Source organism: Stegodyphus dumicola, chromosome 9 (assembly GCF_044657685.1).
Source record: "Stegodyphus dumicola isolate Sdum_Otavi_A_Nest chromosome 9, ASM4465768v1".
Lineage (NCBI taxonomy): Eukaryota > Metazoa > Arthropoda > Arachnida > Araneae > Eresidae > Stegodyphus > Stegodyphus dumicola.
Genome location: NC_140776.1, coordinates 11,551,691 through 11,570,136, shown reverse-complemented (window position 1 = coordinate 11,570,136; position 18,446 = coordinate 11,551,691). Strand labels below are relative to the sequence as shown.

Below are 18,446 nucleotides of genomic sequence, written 5' to 3'. Positions count from 1 at the left end.
TCTACTGATTGATGGCAGTGTGGGTAAAGAGAAGGTATTTCATATTTGAAAACTGGGTATAAAATACGTTCCTGGTAATATGTGGAACTGATCTTAACATTTTTCCCACTCTCTTTATTTTCAATTTGCTGTTATATGAAAAACCAGCTTCAACCATAAATCACTTCGAAAAACTTTTAGATCCTTTGAACCATGTTTTTAAGATTTTTTTTCCCTCCTCTTTGATGATAATAAATAGATCCAAGATGCATCTAATGTGACAACATTTTCCCATTTTTGTTCAGATAAATGTTTCTCATTAAGAATTCTGCATTTCACAATATCTTCTTCAAATTGAGTTTGTCAGGTATCAGACACATCTGCTAAACAGCCTTTTGTGCTAAATGCAGAAACCAAATGCTTCCTAATTCCATCTGTTTGGGTCGCCCACTTTGTTTATAAGGTCTGGCTGCCCCTTAATAGAGCTCAGGTGTAACTCTTTAGTATTGAGAATACCTAGAGTATTCTCAATGTATCTAAAGTACCTAAAGCGAGTGAAGGCAAGGGCATCACATACATAATATGGCATGTTTCCTCGTTCCCTCTTTTTGATTTTATGTAGAGAGGCAGTCATGTTTTTATTAGCTTCCTGCCCTTCTCCACTAACTTAAGTAGAGATCATTTCTACCTCACTCGATGAAGGATTCATTTCTTCTTCTTTGATGGACTTCCACTGGGTTTTGTTTTGAGAAAAAAAGGTCTACCTTAAAGGTTTTGCCTGCAAAAGCGGAATTTCTAGTTATATTGTCATTTTCTGCCATATATAAACTAAAAAAGTACAGGATAAAAAAGGTCCACCCAGTATTGCCTGTTGCTGGGCAAGACAAAATACTCTAGAAGTTGCCAGACATTCTAGAGGCTCCATTAAGACACTATAACCACAGTGTCATTCATCCTAGGCACGGGGTGCATAACACCAGTGTTATGGGAGGGGGGTTCACGACTTCTTATTTAATATCTGAAGCAATCCTGCCAGAAAATACAGGACATTCACCTGCAGGTGCACCTGGTAGCCGCTCAAACCACTCCTGGCATTTCGTGATATGCCATAGAGAACTATGACACACATTAGGTTTTTTTCACCTTTATAAGATAAAAATCAGCATTAATCACTTTGTTTACAGTTGAAACTCAGGATTTTAATAATTTCGCAACTGTCCTTTTAAACTGGTGGATTTTTTTTTAAAACATTAAAAATCTTACCTTACAACATTCGAAACATTGCGACTTTTCCTTGCATATGTATTTGGAACAATTTTCTTGCTTGAAGCCAGACTCTGATGTTTTTTTCTTTCTTGTTCATAATATTACCTATCGTAGCTTATAATATAAAAAAAGCATGACTTTCACAGAGTTTTTTTAATAACTAGATATGAAAAATTTTGTTTGAAAAGTGTACAAACATAGCATTCCATACACTGCTTCTTTAAAAGTGCCATTTTGCATGAAAACAAAACTGTCATGTAGCAGACGATAATTTATACTTAAAAAATGTAGTTGCAATTAAAAAACAAACTTCCAAGCAGATGATTTTTTTTTTTACAGCAAAGCAAAACCATCTAAAAAAAATGTGCGAACAGCCCCTGTATATGAACCCCAACAATTTTATAGTCATGCTTATTATTACATATGGTTATCATTGTATGATCCCTACTCATGAAATACTCAAATACACAGATGTTGTATATCATTATTCTTTGCAGCATAACTTGAATGAAGTCCCGTAGAAATAATAACACCAATTTCAGATCATTCCGCTAACATCCCCCATCATAGTGCTTATGGTTGGTATGCAACCATATGGTGGTGTTATTATTCATTTTGACATCCTTTCTGACATTACGAATGCAATTTGCTGCTTGTCCATGACATCAAAAAATCAGAACCACTGCTGACTGCATTATGAAAATGCTATATCAATAAAAAAGGATTATATTCAATGCTAGAAATTATACTGAGTCATCACAATTATGAATCTCTGTTACATCTTTTCAATGAAATTCTGAACTTATTTGATCACTATAAATCCTTAAATATGCTTGTGTGTATATATTTGTGTTTCTTCGAAAATTACCGCAACTTATCTAAATAACCCTATCATCTGTAAAACTGCCCTATAGTTCAACCTTGAAGTGTGCAAAACGGATATTTTTATGCAAAAAAGGGGAAAACGAAGAGGTTTAGATGCTGCAAAGAATGGCAAAGAATGCAATGTCCAGAGAATGGCAAATTGACTTAAAATCACTTTATAATGCATGTTTTGGGTTTTTGAACTACTGATATTGTTATACTAATGCAAAATATATTAACATTTAATTGGATATTCTAAATCTTTTGTTCTGTACCTAATTTTATTTTCAGCTTTCTTACTTTTTTTGAGAGAAATTTGAGTAAGGAACGCTTCTATTTATCAAATCACTCGATCACAGAATTCATAAGACTTGTTTGTGGCATCACAAGGACAAGCAAAGTTCAGTTTGCACAAAGTTCAACAATATATATAAATAAGCACTGGATTTGAGCAGGTGTAATTGGAAGACATAAACAAGTAATTGGCTTGTTAGATAAAAATTTAGAAAAGATATTATTTTATATGCTTTGGAAAATGGTCAATATTATCAAATGTGTTTTTTAACATTTTCACAAATTTTACACATAAAACAGAACATTTTACTTTTTATGATTCACTACTTTTTTTAGAGAAACTTTATAATTGTAAGGTCATGCCACAGATCAATAATTAAGAAAATAAAGCCTATAGCCAAAGCACATTGGATATGCATGTTTAAAATTAGCTTTCTATTGAGAAAAAATCAAAATACAATAAATAAAAACAAAAAGTAATCACAATTCCAACTTTTACTATTATTCAAAAAGTTTAAATAACTTCATTTATTTTTGTTCAGTTTGCAGCAAAAATTATGTTATTCATTCAGATTTGCTTGGAGAGGCAGCCAACTGACAGGCTCTTCTAAACAATTTCGTACATTATTTGTTTGCCAAACAATTGTAAATACAAACCAACGAGCAAAATTCAAAAATCAATTTTGAATTTAATAATTTAAATGAAGACAAGACCCACATTGCTTCTTTAACACGTAAATAAAAAAACATTTATTATATTAACAGTAATAAATGTATTTATGAAAGTTAAATATCAGACTGGGAAATATATATATTTCAGCCATCCTAAATATAACTTCAAAATTAAATCCAATAACATATATGTTCTCAGATGAGCAGATTTTGACATAAAAACAACTTACCAGAATTTGATTTCTATCTCTGAAATAATCCTGAAGCATATTTTTATATGTGGCTACTTCGGACCGAGCTTCATGGGCAGCAAAAGCGAGAGCTCGATTATTTTGTACAAGATTTTTAATCTTTTTTGCTTGTGAAGCTGAAATAAAAATTTAAATACAAACTGTCATCCAGTTATTTCCATCTGATTTAAAAAAAGCTTAAATACTAAAGATTTTATAACATATATTAAACTCATATATATATTACTTACGATTCTCACTTGAGCAATATCATTTGCATTCATGTTTCGATATTCAGTTCAGTATTGATGGCACATCTTAGATTAAACAATCAAATGAGATTTTTCATACTTGTAAAGAAGAGTTGTGGCATTTATGCTCAAGTTTTACTAACAAAATAAGTAAGATAATGACAGCCTTAAGCCTTGTTCACATGCAGTGCTGCTTTGCCCAACTGCCATTAGCAAGAGGGATAATAGGAGACAAAAAGGAACTTCGTCTTTTGGGACATTTCAGAAGACCGTTCTCTCCTTTAATTTATCCATAAGCCATGCGAGCAATAATGCCACAAATGTGAATCGAATTAGCTGATTTTTAATGCTATTTATGCATTTTTAACGTTTTTTACTATTGCTACACAGGATACCACAACTTTCACAATAGTTCTTGAAAAAGTTATGAGTCATTATCATTGTTCACTCATAATGTTTGTCATCGATTTTTAAACTGCTTCCAAGTAAGAGGTATCGAGTTCAAATCCCAGACATTAGACTGCTTGTGGATGACAGTACAATGTGGTGACATGAATTTTTCAAAATCCGAATAAGAATTGTGAATTTAATGTTGAAGCAGTTTTTCGTCATATTTACATCTAATGCACAAACTGAAAATCTCAGGATTTTATTATTTGCATGGTTGGATACAATGGAGGAAAAAAAAAACTTTTAATGTAATTTTGGGGAAGGGAAGAATTTGAAAATTACTCAAATTTTAGTCTTTTTGATGTTTATTAACTTCAAATTGCACATCTAAAAATATATCAGTAACAAAGTTTTGAAATTTTCATAGATTATAAAACAAACACTTTGCTTTATTTTTTAAAAAATGACAAAAAGAAATTAACTGTGTGGGTTTTTTTAACATTTTTTTAAAATATGCAATGAAACTGCAGGGAAAGTATCAGTTCTTGGGTTTCACTTGGAAACATCAGCTTCTCATTACAACACATTGTTTTTCGTGCTTTCATATAGATTTCTCTAAAATTAATCTCAATCCCTTTGCTAAAAGAAATTAAGCTTACATAAAAATCTGCTATTTTATAAATGCTACTTCTGGCCACTTTTTTAATATTTAGATTTTGCATTTTACAATTCATTTCATTTTAATGACATTCTTCTACTTTTGATTTTAAAATATGGAACTACTCTTATATGCGCCCTCAAGTTGCCAAATGCGGCGAGAAACTCCACAGTGCCATATTACTATCTAAATTTCTACATTTCGAACTTTAAGCCTAAAATGTCTCCAAAAACACGGTTTTCGCACATGCAAAAACCCACATTTCGAACACACAAATTAAGCTAAAAATCCAAAACAAAAAATTTAGATAGCAAACACGTAAGGTTTCTAACCAAAAATATTTGACAAAAATCCATGTAAACAGTGACAGTCCCGGATCTAGCGGGGGTCAAGCAGGGGTTCTTGCCCCGCGCGGCAAATTCAAATATAACGCTGGATCATTTTGGTATGTTGTTCTCTAAAACAGCTGTCTAATTTTAGTACAATGTTAATAGCTTTAAGGCCAAGTTTTAAAAACCTCTTTTAAGAAGATTTGTACCGTAATTTCCGGAAGAAACGCCGCGGCATTTACGTGTTTAAAACTTAAATTTTCAGCGGGTGCGGCGTTTAGGTGCACTAAAAATAAAATATTTCCTATGATGGTCATTGTACATAGTTTGGATGGCCTTGTGCATAGACTGGTGCTGTTCCCACACAAAAGACCACTCAGTTGCTTTTTGCGAACGTTATTTTGTTTACATTCTTTCCCTTGAACGGACCTACATGCCTTATTCACCCTAAACGAGATCTCAGAACAATAACATTCTTCCCCCTTTCAAATCAACTTTCTCATCAGTTTGAATAGTCTCTCTCCTCTGCCATTCGATGAATCTTCCAGGACCCATCCTCTTCCCACCCCTGCCTTTTCTGCAATTTTCTTCAAAAGCGGACACGACTCCACCTGCCTCGCAATAACGAACTCTGACGTATTTCCCCTTCAGCATGAATGGATTTTTCTTGGCATTCTGCCAAATACAGATCCCATCAGTTTGGGTACAAGTACTTGTTGGATAGTTTTTAAGTAAGAAGGGAGCGGAAAATTTTTGAAAATGTCTCTAAACGGCACAGAAGCTATACATTTCTTACCTTTAATTTATTTTTGAGTTATGGTTTCATTTCATGCATTTTTCTTAACTGGTATGTCATATATCGGGACTTAGGTTGAGTTTTTGCATCTATACGGCCCACGACGTTGTCACGCACAATTTAATCTATTGCGGCGTTTACGCTGATGCGGCGTTTCTGTGTAATTTTAATTTTTTTTCCGCCATTTTTCTCGAGTGCGGCGTTTACGCTGATGCAGCCTTTCTTCCGGAAATTACAGTAATTAAATACTAAGAACCCTTTTAAAGGAACAAGAGTTAAAATGAAGTTAAGTACAGCTGATTACAACTATAAATACAAGATCAGAAAGAGGCCAATAGAGGGACTCCAGGAGTCACTGATAGAATCAGACAAACCCTATCAGTAACATCTGGAGTCGCTGCATCATTTGCTGTCTGGGCCAGGTGTATTCAAATAAGAAATAGAACGATAGATTGTTAAAGAAATCACCTGGTTCCCATAGCAACGTCTGCTGGGAAATGGAGAAGGACTGTAACTATTTTTCGAGAGCTAACCCAAAAAATTAACCTTGGGCCGTCCTGGACAAATGAAATAATTCAAATTAATATTCATCGAGTATAGTTAGATTAAAAGAAACCATCTGCACATCGAGGGAGAGAAAAGCGGAATACAGAAAACGAGCCAAAGAGAAAACAAATTTCAGCTAAGATGGAAAAAATAACTTCACGGAAGAAGTTAACCATCAGACCCTGCCACAATTCCGATTATGCTGAGATTCTAGAGGGCATTAACACTTCTTGCAATTTGCATGACCAAACATGATCACATATATCATCCTCAAACAAGCTACAAGTCAGCATTTGAAAGTACAACCTTCTTCATCGACATCAAGCAAATAGCTGGAGGACATGAAACCACGATATAAAGATCTCTTCATTTACCTCGGGATGGGCAGCAGAATGACACAATCAATCAGTATTCCTAGCCGGTAGACATCCGGTAAAACATAAACCTCAATCCCATTGAACGTGATGGCAGCACATTTGACATGTAATGCAGAACATTAGAAAATAATAAAAAGCTTAGATCTTGGTTTACATATTCTAAAAACAAGAATGCAATTTTTTGTACACCCTGCAAGATTTATCAGAGACATGGTGCTGCCGTCACACCATACAACAGGATTCTTTAATTGGAAAAACGTTTTAGCAAGATTAACTGAGTGTGAAGCGTCTGGAATCCACAGAGGTGCATGATTTAGTGGAAAATTCGAGTACAACAAATGAAATCCTGCCAAGGCATCGATCACGACACTGAGCAACTCATTCATACAGAGAAAGAAAAATGGAGAAAAATTCTATATAGTCATGGATGCGGTACTATATCTTTCAACAAGCTGTTGTTATTTTCTTGGATCTGATGAAATCCCAAGTAGCCTGTTTACAAAATGTCCTTGATATAGGGAAAGAAATTTCCTGGACTTAATCTCTTCGCTTGCCAAACATAATTCAACTCTTAACATAATTCAACTCTTCTAATCTTCATTAGTCAAAGCACCTAACAAAGGGAAAGGAATTATATTTACCCCATATGTGTCTCATAAAGAAAAAATGAACCAGGTGACTCAATACGTAAAAATGTGTGGTGATAGTGTGAGATAAAGGAAAATTAAATTGATTTCATAGAAGTTGGTGGAAAGATAGAAGAATGTATTTCTAAATGCATTGTAGAAAATTAGTGTCTTAATTGACACTTGATGGTTTAGATATTGGACAATGTCGGTGTCAGTCTTATGACAAAGGGTCTAATATGGCTGGCATTTCTAAAACAGTACAAGTTAGAATTAGAGAAATGAGTTAATCTTTGGATTATGGTAACTTGGCGATTTTTTGGCGACCAACCCTGCTAGCTTTTGTTTGGACGCCATATTGTTTTCACAAAGTAAAGGCATGGGTTTTTTTTTTTTTTTTTTACTCAACATTTTTTGCAACAATCTGCTAGCCGCATTACGCTTACGCTAGAACTTTTCGTTGATCTTTACATTATGGTAACTTGGCGTTTTTTTCGCGAAAATTTGGCGACCAACTCTCTTTCCCGCCGCCATTTTTTCTTCACGATGTAAAGACATGTTTCTTTTCTTTTTATCTACTGAACACTTCTTCCAACAATCTACTAGCCGAATTACACTTATGCTAGAAATTTTATCTAACAAAACTGCTTAATCATGACAAATATTCACTGCAAAATTGGGAAAAAGTGCACAATACCATACTCCTTACGCGTTTTTCAAAATAACACATACACATAAACCACGTACACGCCGACTTATTTTTACTTAAAAAAACATCCCAGAATTGCACAAAAATGGCATTGCGCACACTTTTCACTATATCCACGTACACTGCTTTTTTCTCATAAATTAGAAAAATTTCACGAAAATACATGACAATTTTCTCAATCTTTAAACCCGGTAAAAAGAACATATATGAAATTACCTGATCGCGAAAAAGTAATGAACATTTCCACATATAAAATAAATAAAATATCCAAAAACGTTTACCTCTAAATCATCTATTACATTATACACGTCACCAACAAATTCATACCGCAAGCATTACAAATACTTAGTATCAAATATTTAAATTATTTCCATGCACGTTTACTTCAACTTAAACGTATACCAAATTCCTACAAACATAAAATTCACAAAATAACTATCATTTAATTAAAATATCACTAAACCATGTACACGCCGACTTATTTTTACTTAAAAAACATCCCAGAATTGCACAAAAATGGCATTGCGCACACTCTTCACTATATCCACGTACACTGCTTTTTTCTCATAAATTAAAAAAAATTTCACGAAAATACATGACAATTTTCTCAATCTTTAAACCCGGTAAAAAGAACATATATGTCAGATATTTATATTATTTCCATGCACATTTACTTCAACTAAAACGTATACCAAATTCCTACAAACATAAAATTCACAAAATAACTATCATTTAATTAAAATATAATTAAATTCAAAAACACTACTTAAAATATAAATGAGCACATACATTAAATTAATACATACATAAATACCCATTTCGAATTCACTTTAGTTACGGCTATGGGATCCAAAAATTCACGAACACTGTTTCACACAACACAGAATAAAGCCAAATACAAAATTTCCAGATTTTTTCCCGATTTCCCCCCTTTTCCGATTAAAGAACCGTCGTCCATTAATATCACATGACATATGCCATGATCTCTCATTTCCCTCACACAAAATAATGCGTAATCGGAACTGAGTACTGCTCATATTATTACCAAAGTGCCAGGTAGTAACCTTTATCGCCTCCAAAATGTCGCCAAACTACCAGTTACCATATTGTAAAGATCAAACGAACTTTTATTTTATGGAATAAAAGTGCTTAATTATGACAAAGATTAGGTGCGAAATTGGAAGAAAGCGCAGAATCGCAAACTGCTTGCCGCGTTTTTAAGAATTGCACATACACGGTGTCCCAATGAGCTAAGGTAAGGAGTACGACAATTACCATATTCAGTGGGTCAGCCTGGTGGTCAATAACTTCCTTAATACTCCTGTTCTGTACAGCTTCACTTTCCTGACAGCCCCAATAATTGTAGCCAACACCATCAGCTCCTAACAGATGAAGAAAGCCCCTGGGCTCGATGGCATTTAATTTTGAGTGAAATACGTTTATTTTAAAATTGAACTATGAACTATGCACACCTCGCTTTAATAAATTAACATAACAACAATAAATTTCAAAGAATACCATGTACACAGAATCTTGTTTAAAGTTAAAAAAAAAAAAAAAAAATCTACGAATTGCACAATCTAGGCATTGTGCACAAATCAACAAAATAAACCGAAATAAATTACAAACAATTCAAATAACAGAAATTCATAGTAAGAAAACAATGAACATAACATTCTACAAAATAAAAACAATAAAATAAAATGCACTTACCATAATACATACGGAATAAAATTTCGCCAGTCACACAACATGTCAACAAAAATGCCACGATTTTGCTATATCACATGTCTTTCTGCGATTCAAAATTTCGAAATTAACGATAAAAACTTCCTCCAAAGTTAACTTACTACACGAAAATCACGATCCAAATCTTAAACTCCACTGACTTTAAGCCACATACTTTACCAGCAAACATTTGACTGCAAATCCACACAACTATCAGAAATGCCCTTCATCATCCGAATTCTCGTAGCAGCTTCGCATTTTGCACTCCATTTTAAAAGTACCACAGAAATTCCAAAAATACACCTCGAACCTTATAAACACACCCATGAAGAAAAGACTCGTTAACAACTCCAACATCGTACCTTTTAATACTAAATTTACTTTCCACACAATCTAAAATATGCGACTGAAACCTTCTCACCACGTCATTGCAAAATAGGCCATTTCAAAACACGCATGACAATGCAGCAAAGAGTTAAGTTTCAACGTCAAAAGGGTTGCCATACAAACAGCATCGTCCACCAAACTATCCCTCAGCACAGAATCATGCCAAAAACCAGTGCAGAACACATATCGCCACATTTGATAATCTTAGGGCGCATATACGAGCAGAACCTAAAATATAATGGTATAATATAATGATGTTTAAAATATAATGGTAATATAAAATATAATATGCACGCTTGTAGTTCATGTATCATCGGCTAATGAAAACTGTTACTGTTATAGTGGTTCTTCATTGCAAATATTTATCATGCTTACTCTTTTGAGTATATTGTCAATTGAAAAAGAAGGTATTCCCCCCCCCCAAAAAAAAAAAATTTACAAGAAGAAAAAATTTGTGAAAATGGGCATAATATGCAATTAATTATATGTTAAAAAGAACCATTTGAAGCAGCTATAAAAAAGACAAAAGTCTGTACTGAGAGTTGGTTTAGTGGATTACAAATATTCTTTCGTATGGGATCACAGGAATCAACAAAATGGCGATACAAAAAGCCCAGAGGTTACAGCTCACCATTACCTGGAGTTCATGTTCAGGCACCAAACTGGCTGTGATATTATTATGTTTGAGGCATAATGAGCAGCAATTGAATAGCTGAACTGTGGCCACCAGAAAGAGTTTGTAAACAATAAATTTTAGAATATGCATGAATTTTAGAATTTTTTTAATAAATTGCTAACAAAATTATATACTATAATAAATTAAACACCTTAAAATTTATGATTCTGTTCAAATATAAAAAGGCATAATGAGTATTTTGCATGAAAATCAGGGTGGTATTACATTATCCCTGTATATTGACAGGGTGGTATTACATTTGTTTCTTGCACAAGCACAAATCTGTAAACATTTGTTTCTTGCCAGTTCAGAAATATGCCAAAACATTTTTGCCAAAGCCACTGCAGAAGACAAATACCCATAAAATTTTCTACATTTGAAAGGCAAACCAAATTGTCATAAATTCAAGTATAAAATACATTTCTTATAATACTGCTAAATATGATTAAGATTCGCGACACAAGTTTAAACATAAAAATTAAATTCTTAATTTAGAAATCACAGCAAATTTACAATTTTTTAAAACATTTCCTAGCAAATTACTTGTGGATTAATTCACAAAATAAACAAATATATGAAAGTAGATCTAAAGGATTATTAACTTTTAAGAGAGGCAAAAATTAGGAGACGAATGATTAAAAACCAAAATACAAACTAATAATTTATAAATATATAGTTTCTTCAGCAGTTACAGAAGCATAACATATAATTATTCAACAGTTAATAAGTTATTAATAAGTTAATATTTAAATTTGCATTACACAAACAATGCAAATTTAAATATTAAACTATTCTCAATAATAAACAGCTTCTGAAATAATTAAATATTCACACAAAATGTATTTTAGAAATTTATTAATTCAAATCTGTGAAATTAAATTGTATAAGGAGAGTTAGCTTACTAATAGTTAGCAGTTGGGAAAGTGGTGGTACATTTTTTTTCCGATAAAGGAGATGTATGACCTTTCTTTGAGACTTTTTTCCTCTTTTGCCCATCATTACTCTATTTAAAGAGAAAATATGATTATTGTAAATATTGGCAAATAATTGGCATTTTATAACAAATGCAATGCTGAGAACATGAGTTATACTTTTAAGAGAATACTTTTTATAAATATATATATATGAAATTTCATACTGTACTTGTTGATAAAGAGACATATAAAAAAATATCAACTCTATTGAAGCAACCTACAATTTTTCATTGATTATTGCCTTGTCAGTAAATAAAGGATTTTTCCACTGTAAGACAGAACGTACCAAAAAATGTTTGGTACTTTGAGATCCATAGCTCCATTGAAAATTGACAATTCATTAGCAACTCTGAGAATAGGCAAAAAAAAATTTCTTTGGTCAAGTTTGCAGCAGCTAGGCACTAACTTCTTTGCATAATTAATACTAAAAAGAAGCATTTCAATAGAAACAAGAAATTATAAAAGAAAAAAAAAGAAGAAACTTTGCTGAATCTTTACATTATGGTAACTTGGCGATTTTTTGGCGACCAACCCTGCTACAGCAACCTGCTAGTTTTGTTTTGGACGCCATTTTGTTTTCACAAAGTAAAAGCGGTTTTTTTTTTTTTTAAACTCAACATTTTTTCCAACAATCTGCTAGCAAATTACGCTTATACTAGAACTTTTATGGAACAAAAATGCTTAATCATGACGAAGATTAGGTGCGAAATTGGGAGAAAGTGCAGAATCACAAACTGCTTGGCGCATTTTTAAGAATTGCACATACACGGTATCCATTTACACGTCAACCTATTTTCACTTAAAAAAACATCCCAGAATTGCACAAAAATGGCATTGCGCACACTCTTGACTTTATCTATGTACACATCGACCTATTTTCACTTAAAAAGTCAAAGAAAATTGACAAAAATCAAATTCTTACTCTTGTAAAAAGCGCCAAACAAATAAGTGAGCGATTTTGCACTCTAGTAGCGAAATTGTTTCTAAGTGCTTATTAGCTAAAATCATGATCGGAATTTTCCGGAAAATGTCACATTACATGTCTCATTTCTCCGAGACAAAATAATCTGTGATTCAAACTGTGTACTTCTCAGATTATTGTTAAAGCCCTAGCTATTAACCTTTATTGCCTTACCAAAATGTCGCCAAACTACCTGTTACCATATTCTAAAGATAAGCCAAAACTTTATATAAAAAAAAAAATCTGCATGATGAGCAAAATTATCAAAGAGTGAGGCACTCACATGCGTGATTTAGCTGTTCTATGTTGGCTTAAAAATATGCGAAAAACATAAAATTTCTATCCTGTGTTGAAACCAAGACTTTAGATACTCAGAAAGTATCCTGCTTTCTCTAGAAAGACACATGTTTCAGCTTGATAGTATCAACAAGATAACATATTTTCATTATCAGCTCATTTTGGAAGTGGTAAAATTTTGCTAAACGTAAGAAATACATTCTTAGATTAGATCATAAATAAAGCATGAAACAGAATGACGTATTTCAAAAACCTTGTCCTATAACGGACCACATTTATTTGTATAAACCTGGAAATCCAACTATACAATACTGGCAAATTTACGTATCCGTATGTGTGACGAACTAATCGCTTTATACAGTGAAATGATAACATTCTTTCATCTACGAGTCATTACTGATAAATTAAAACTCGTCATTAAATTATTACCTTGAAATAGATAATAAAGATTTAAGCAGAATACATTCCTATTTAGAAATAAAATGTTAAAATCAATACATCACAAAATACTTTGAAACGACAAAAATATTTCAACGTACGCCTAATTGAATATAGCATAAGATAATGAAATACACAAATGAAACATTGACATTACCTTAAATTGCTAATTTAAATCAAATTAATCATATATATTAATAAAAGAAAGGACTCGTAAGCTTACAATCCTAACAGAACGTTGACAAACAAAACATGTAAACGCTACTCATAACTTCAAATTTTGCTCCAAAAATACGATTGTTGCCATCTCAGAAATATAAATTTTAAAACTTCTCAACTCTGGCCTTGGAAGTTCTTTGACTGTACCAACCCAATGAGCTAAGGTAAGGAGTACGACAATTACAATATTCAACAAGGAGGATAGAAGAATAGAAGGAGGGAAGGTTCAACTCAAACGGTGAAGCTTGGTGGCCATGTTACTGTTATCACTGTGACTTGTGCAAGGAAGTCTGTAATTGTAACATTTCTTTTCTTTTTTCCCTTTTCTTTTTGAAGCATGTCTGATTATATTGCATATGGATGCACAAATAGATTTTCGAAAAATATTCCCGGGATTACTATTCACTCGTAAGTATTTTCTTTTTTTTTTTTATGTAATTTCATAAATATGTTAAAAAAATGTCACAATGTCATGTTGTTTTCTTTCCAGATGTGACAAAAAAGACTTAATAATAATCGAAACATGTTAAATACAATACATTTTAATGCTTTTGCTTACAGCTGGTATCTTCGTTCTTTAACATACAATGATATATGCTAGGATTTTATGCTTGCTGTATAATTTGAACGCTTAGATAATTCGTTTTATAATTTTCACGAAAAGTAAGAAATCAATTGTTACTATTTTTATGAATTGTAAAGGTGTTAAATAAAGCAACGCTTTTCTTTATGTATTAATTATTATTCATTCTTAAGTTTTGTGAACTGTTACGAATATAATTTGTGCATTTGATCAAGATAAACTGTTCTGTTGTTAAAATGTTTTTGCATAAGCTTACAAATTTCTGGGCAGTATAGCGATAAACGTAAGTAAAATATTTACACAATTGAACATGTGAAAAGATATATCCAAAAATTTATATAGGTATATTTCTGTAATTCAGCGTAATTTCTCTGAGATTCATAAATATGAAACGCGCATAAACTGAAATCATTGAATTCACATAAATCAGTTTTATTTTATTAATATTTATTTTCTTGTTGATATAAGGTTGTTGATTGTGAAAAGAATCTATTTAAAACTTTCATTTAAAAAAAAAAGCAACATGTTACCATTTTTTTAGATAATTATTTGCTATTAATTTCAGGTAAAAATGATTCTTTAATAAATTATAATAATATTGCGAATAAATCAGAAATATCACTTCTTAAAGAAACAATTGGAAAGTATACCAGAGAAGTTGCTAATAAAACCTAAACAAATTCTTGAAATTATGCAGAAACATAATTTGTAGAGGCTTTAATGTTATGCACATGCATTTAGATTTCCAAATATTTCTTAATGATTTTCTGTACTTAGTAAATTACAGATATCATCTTTATAACTTTAAAACAAAAAACTAACAATAGCGAAACATTTCATTATAAATTTAACATATTTTTACTGAAAAATTCATGCATAGAACAGCTTACAAACACGTACAGTCGGTCACAAAAGTATTCGAACACCGGTACCCTATCAGAAAATGACAAGATGGCGTTTTTTTTCTCTTTCTCTCTGTGTGTCGTGTTATTCCATCCTAGGTTTTCTTCTCCCCCCCCCATCTTGGAAAAAACTGGAAAAAATTGGTCACGATCTCTTTTTGAATGGGGAGATGCCATTTTGAGAAAAAGCTGACGACCCTATCTTGGAGAATGAACATGACCGCTCTACACACCCTTTCACTCTCTCTCTTTGAATTGGGAAGCCAATTTGGGAAAAATGCAGACGACCCTATCTTGGAGAGTGGAAATGAACGCCTCTCCCTCTCTCTTTGAAATGGGAAGCCATTTTGGGACCCTCTATTCTTGGGGAGGGAGAAAACTGAAGTCTGCATTTCGCTGTCTCTGAATGCGGAAAGCCCTTTTGGGAAAAGCGGACCCTCTTCTTCTGATCTTGGAGAACTGGAAATGAACGCTCTACACGATCTCTCTTTGAATTCAGAAGGTATTTTGGGACCTTCTAATGTTGGAAAATTGAAATGAACGCTCTACACCTTCTCTCTCTCTCTTTCTCTGAAATGGGTAGCCATTTGAAAACTCCCTAACTTTGGAAAAAAACAGAAATGAACGCTCTACACTATCTCTCTTTGAAAATGGCGGGGTGTCATTTTGAGACCTCCCTCCCCTAAACTTGGAAAAAAAAACTGAAATGAACGCTCTACACTTTCTCTCTTTGGACATGGGTAGCCCTTTGGGGACCCTCTCCTCTTGGTAGGAAAAAAAAACAGAACTGAAGTGAAGGCTCTACACAATCTCTCTTGGAATGGGATCCATATTTCGGGAAACGTGGATCACCTCATGCTCGAAAACTGAAGTGAACCACCAAGATTGGACTCTATATAATATTTTTTTTAATTGACATCATGACCCTCCTCCCATTTGTTATTAAAAAAATTTTTTTTTGTTTTGGTTTTTATCCCATTTCCGATGTGATTTCAGAAATGCAATTCCATAACAGTTCAATTTCATTCGAGGTTAAATGATCTAAACAGTCTTTGACCCACCCATCCGTATGATTATTTTCTTCTCCTTCCTGTTGCACCAAATTTTGTAAGTCCATATAATCATTCCATACGGGAAGGGCTGGATCCTCACAAGGCTGTCTTGAAACACTTGGAGTCTCTTTGGGATGAGTGGAGGGATCTAGGATCTCTGGACCCGGCTGCAATTCTACCTCCATGATTTCTGGACCCGTTGGAACTTGTTTACCCGGCAGAAATTCTACCTCCATGATTTCTGGACCCGTTGGAACTTGTGAACCCGGCTGTGATTCTGCCTCCATGATTTCTGGACCTGTTGGAACTTGTGGACCCGGCTGACATTCTACCTCTACGATATCGGGACTTTTTGAAGCTTGTGGACCCGTCTGACATTCTACCTCTACGATGTCGGGACAGGTTGGAGGAGGAGAAGAAGAAGAAGAAGAGGATACTGGAAGAGGTTCTGTCTGTGAGGAGTCCGAAAGAGGTTGCCTGTTTGAACAAGTCGGGGAAGAAGAAGAAGAAGCTTCTGGATTCTGAAGCGGATCTTGCACGCCAGGTAGGTTCCGGTAAGTCGACCGTTTTTTAAGAGGTAATTTTTTTTCTTCCTCCTCATCTTCAATTGTGATGACTTCAATTTCATTCCGTTGCCGGGTCGATTTTGTTTCGGGAAATAACGGTTTGGTCCAGCTCCTCTTATCATCTAAGGAAGGGATGGGTAAAGGTGGCGGAGGGTTTTCTTCTTCGTTTTCTTGAAACATCATCGGCGATTGGAAAGAAATCTCCTCTTTCAATTGTTTCCAAAGCGAGTACGAGCACCGATCGACGAGAAAGAGACTCTTCTGGGTTGTGACGATGAGATATTGCGTTTTCGGGGGAACGACATAGTTTTGAAAAGGTCTTAGAATATATTTCTTATATTTCATCCTGTCGCTGACTTTAAAACTTCTTTCCTTCAGATTGGGGGACGATGATTCGTAATAGGCGAGAGGAGCGGCTGTGGTTTGAACAATATGAACTTCGTCCTCAGCCGTCGTTCTCACTCCAAACGTAAAATATCGTTTCGTGAGAAAAATATTCTTCCACCGAAAACTCGTGCGCGGATCTGTATATCACCGGTCTGTTTGAATGGGCCGTCTCAAAGCTCGATCCATCCGATTCCAAGAGAAGGGAGATTCCTCTTTCGTTTGTTGCGATTCGAATAAATTTCTGTATATATTCTGAACGAGCAGGTTGGAGGATTCGACATCTTGGTTGAAAGAAACGATCGCTTGATGAGGTGGTAAATGCGGAATAAATGTCGCACAATGACACGCCAAAAAAATTTTCAAGTTGGAGATTTGCTTTAGCGTCTTCAAATCCTCCCCGTTCGAAATCCGTTGAGTTGGAAAAACGTCTAGTAGCGACATGGCTCCCAATGGAAAAGAAATGATCTCGCCCAGTACTCTCGCCTTTTTATATATCTATATAGACACACACAGACACACATAGAGGCTCTATGACGTCCGTTTTATTTGTTTTTTTTTGTTTCTCTCTCTCTCTTCTTATCAAGAAATCTTATCTCCATGACCTCTTTTTCTTTTCTTAAAAAGATGAATGTGTGTGGGAATGAGGAAGTGAAAGTAATAATTTAATAAACAAAAAATTATCCAACCATGACCTTCCTTTTTTTTTCAAAGTCACCCTTTCCAATCCAAGGACGTCCAGAGATAGAGGAAGCAGGGAGAGAGAAGGAGGAGGGAAGGGAAGGTCACACTCTCTTTCTCTCTATAAATAAAAGGGCAGAGCCCCAAAGTCGTATTTTTGTCCAAGTGGATCATGAGGAGGCATCCCCAGCTCACTACGTGTATTCCTTTCAAATATAAATATGTTGATCTTTCCTTTTATATCATCCAAGGAGTCGTTTACCTGAAAGCCTCCGATTTTTCAAAATGTGCGGGTTATTATACCGTGGGGAGTTATCAAAAGATGCGGGACGAATTTTTGTCCGACGAAAACGTGTTGATGGCTCGTGACATTCCACCTTTGGATGCACAAATTTTGTTAATGAAACGAGCCAAATATTTTTACACGTCCCACTTTCTAACCGTCTCGCAAATGAATAGGATTATGGATCGTCTTGAGAAGACAAAAGGGATTCTCGTTCATTTTAGTGAATGGTTGCACAAATGTTTGCACGAACCTCTCTCGATCGAGAAGACTGGGAAGAATACCTATTATATTCTTCTCGAGAACTCTCCTCGTTCGTCTCATCTTA

At 33.9% G+C, this 18,446-nt stretch overlaps 1 protein-coding gene across 5 annotated transcripts in view; it reads right to left on the bottom strand.

Moving 5' to 3' along the window:
- Positions 1–13,796, bottom strand: part of LOC118197266 (uncharacterized) — an 86,367-nt gene extending 72,571 nt beyond the window's left edge. For 4 of the 5 annotated variants that reach the window (XM_085823209.1, XM_085823212.1, XM_085823213.1 and 1 more), the window contains exons 1-3: positions 13,672–13,796; positions 11,681–11,781; positions 3,306–3,442 (exon numbers count right to left, since the gene is read on the bottom strand). In XM_085823209.1, coding sequence (XP_085679335.1) covers positions 3,306–3,442; positions 11,681–11,777 — 234 coding nt within the window. In that variant the 5' untranslated portion in view covers positions 11,778–11,781; positions 13,672–13,796. Of the gene's footprint in view, positions 1–3,305; positions 3,443–11,680; positions 11,782–13,605 lie in introns of all 5 variants that reach the window. The other variant, XM_085823210.1, reaches the window with a different exon arrangement.
- Positions 13,797–18,446: the final 4,650 nt, after the last annotated feature.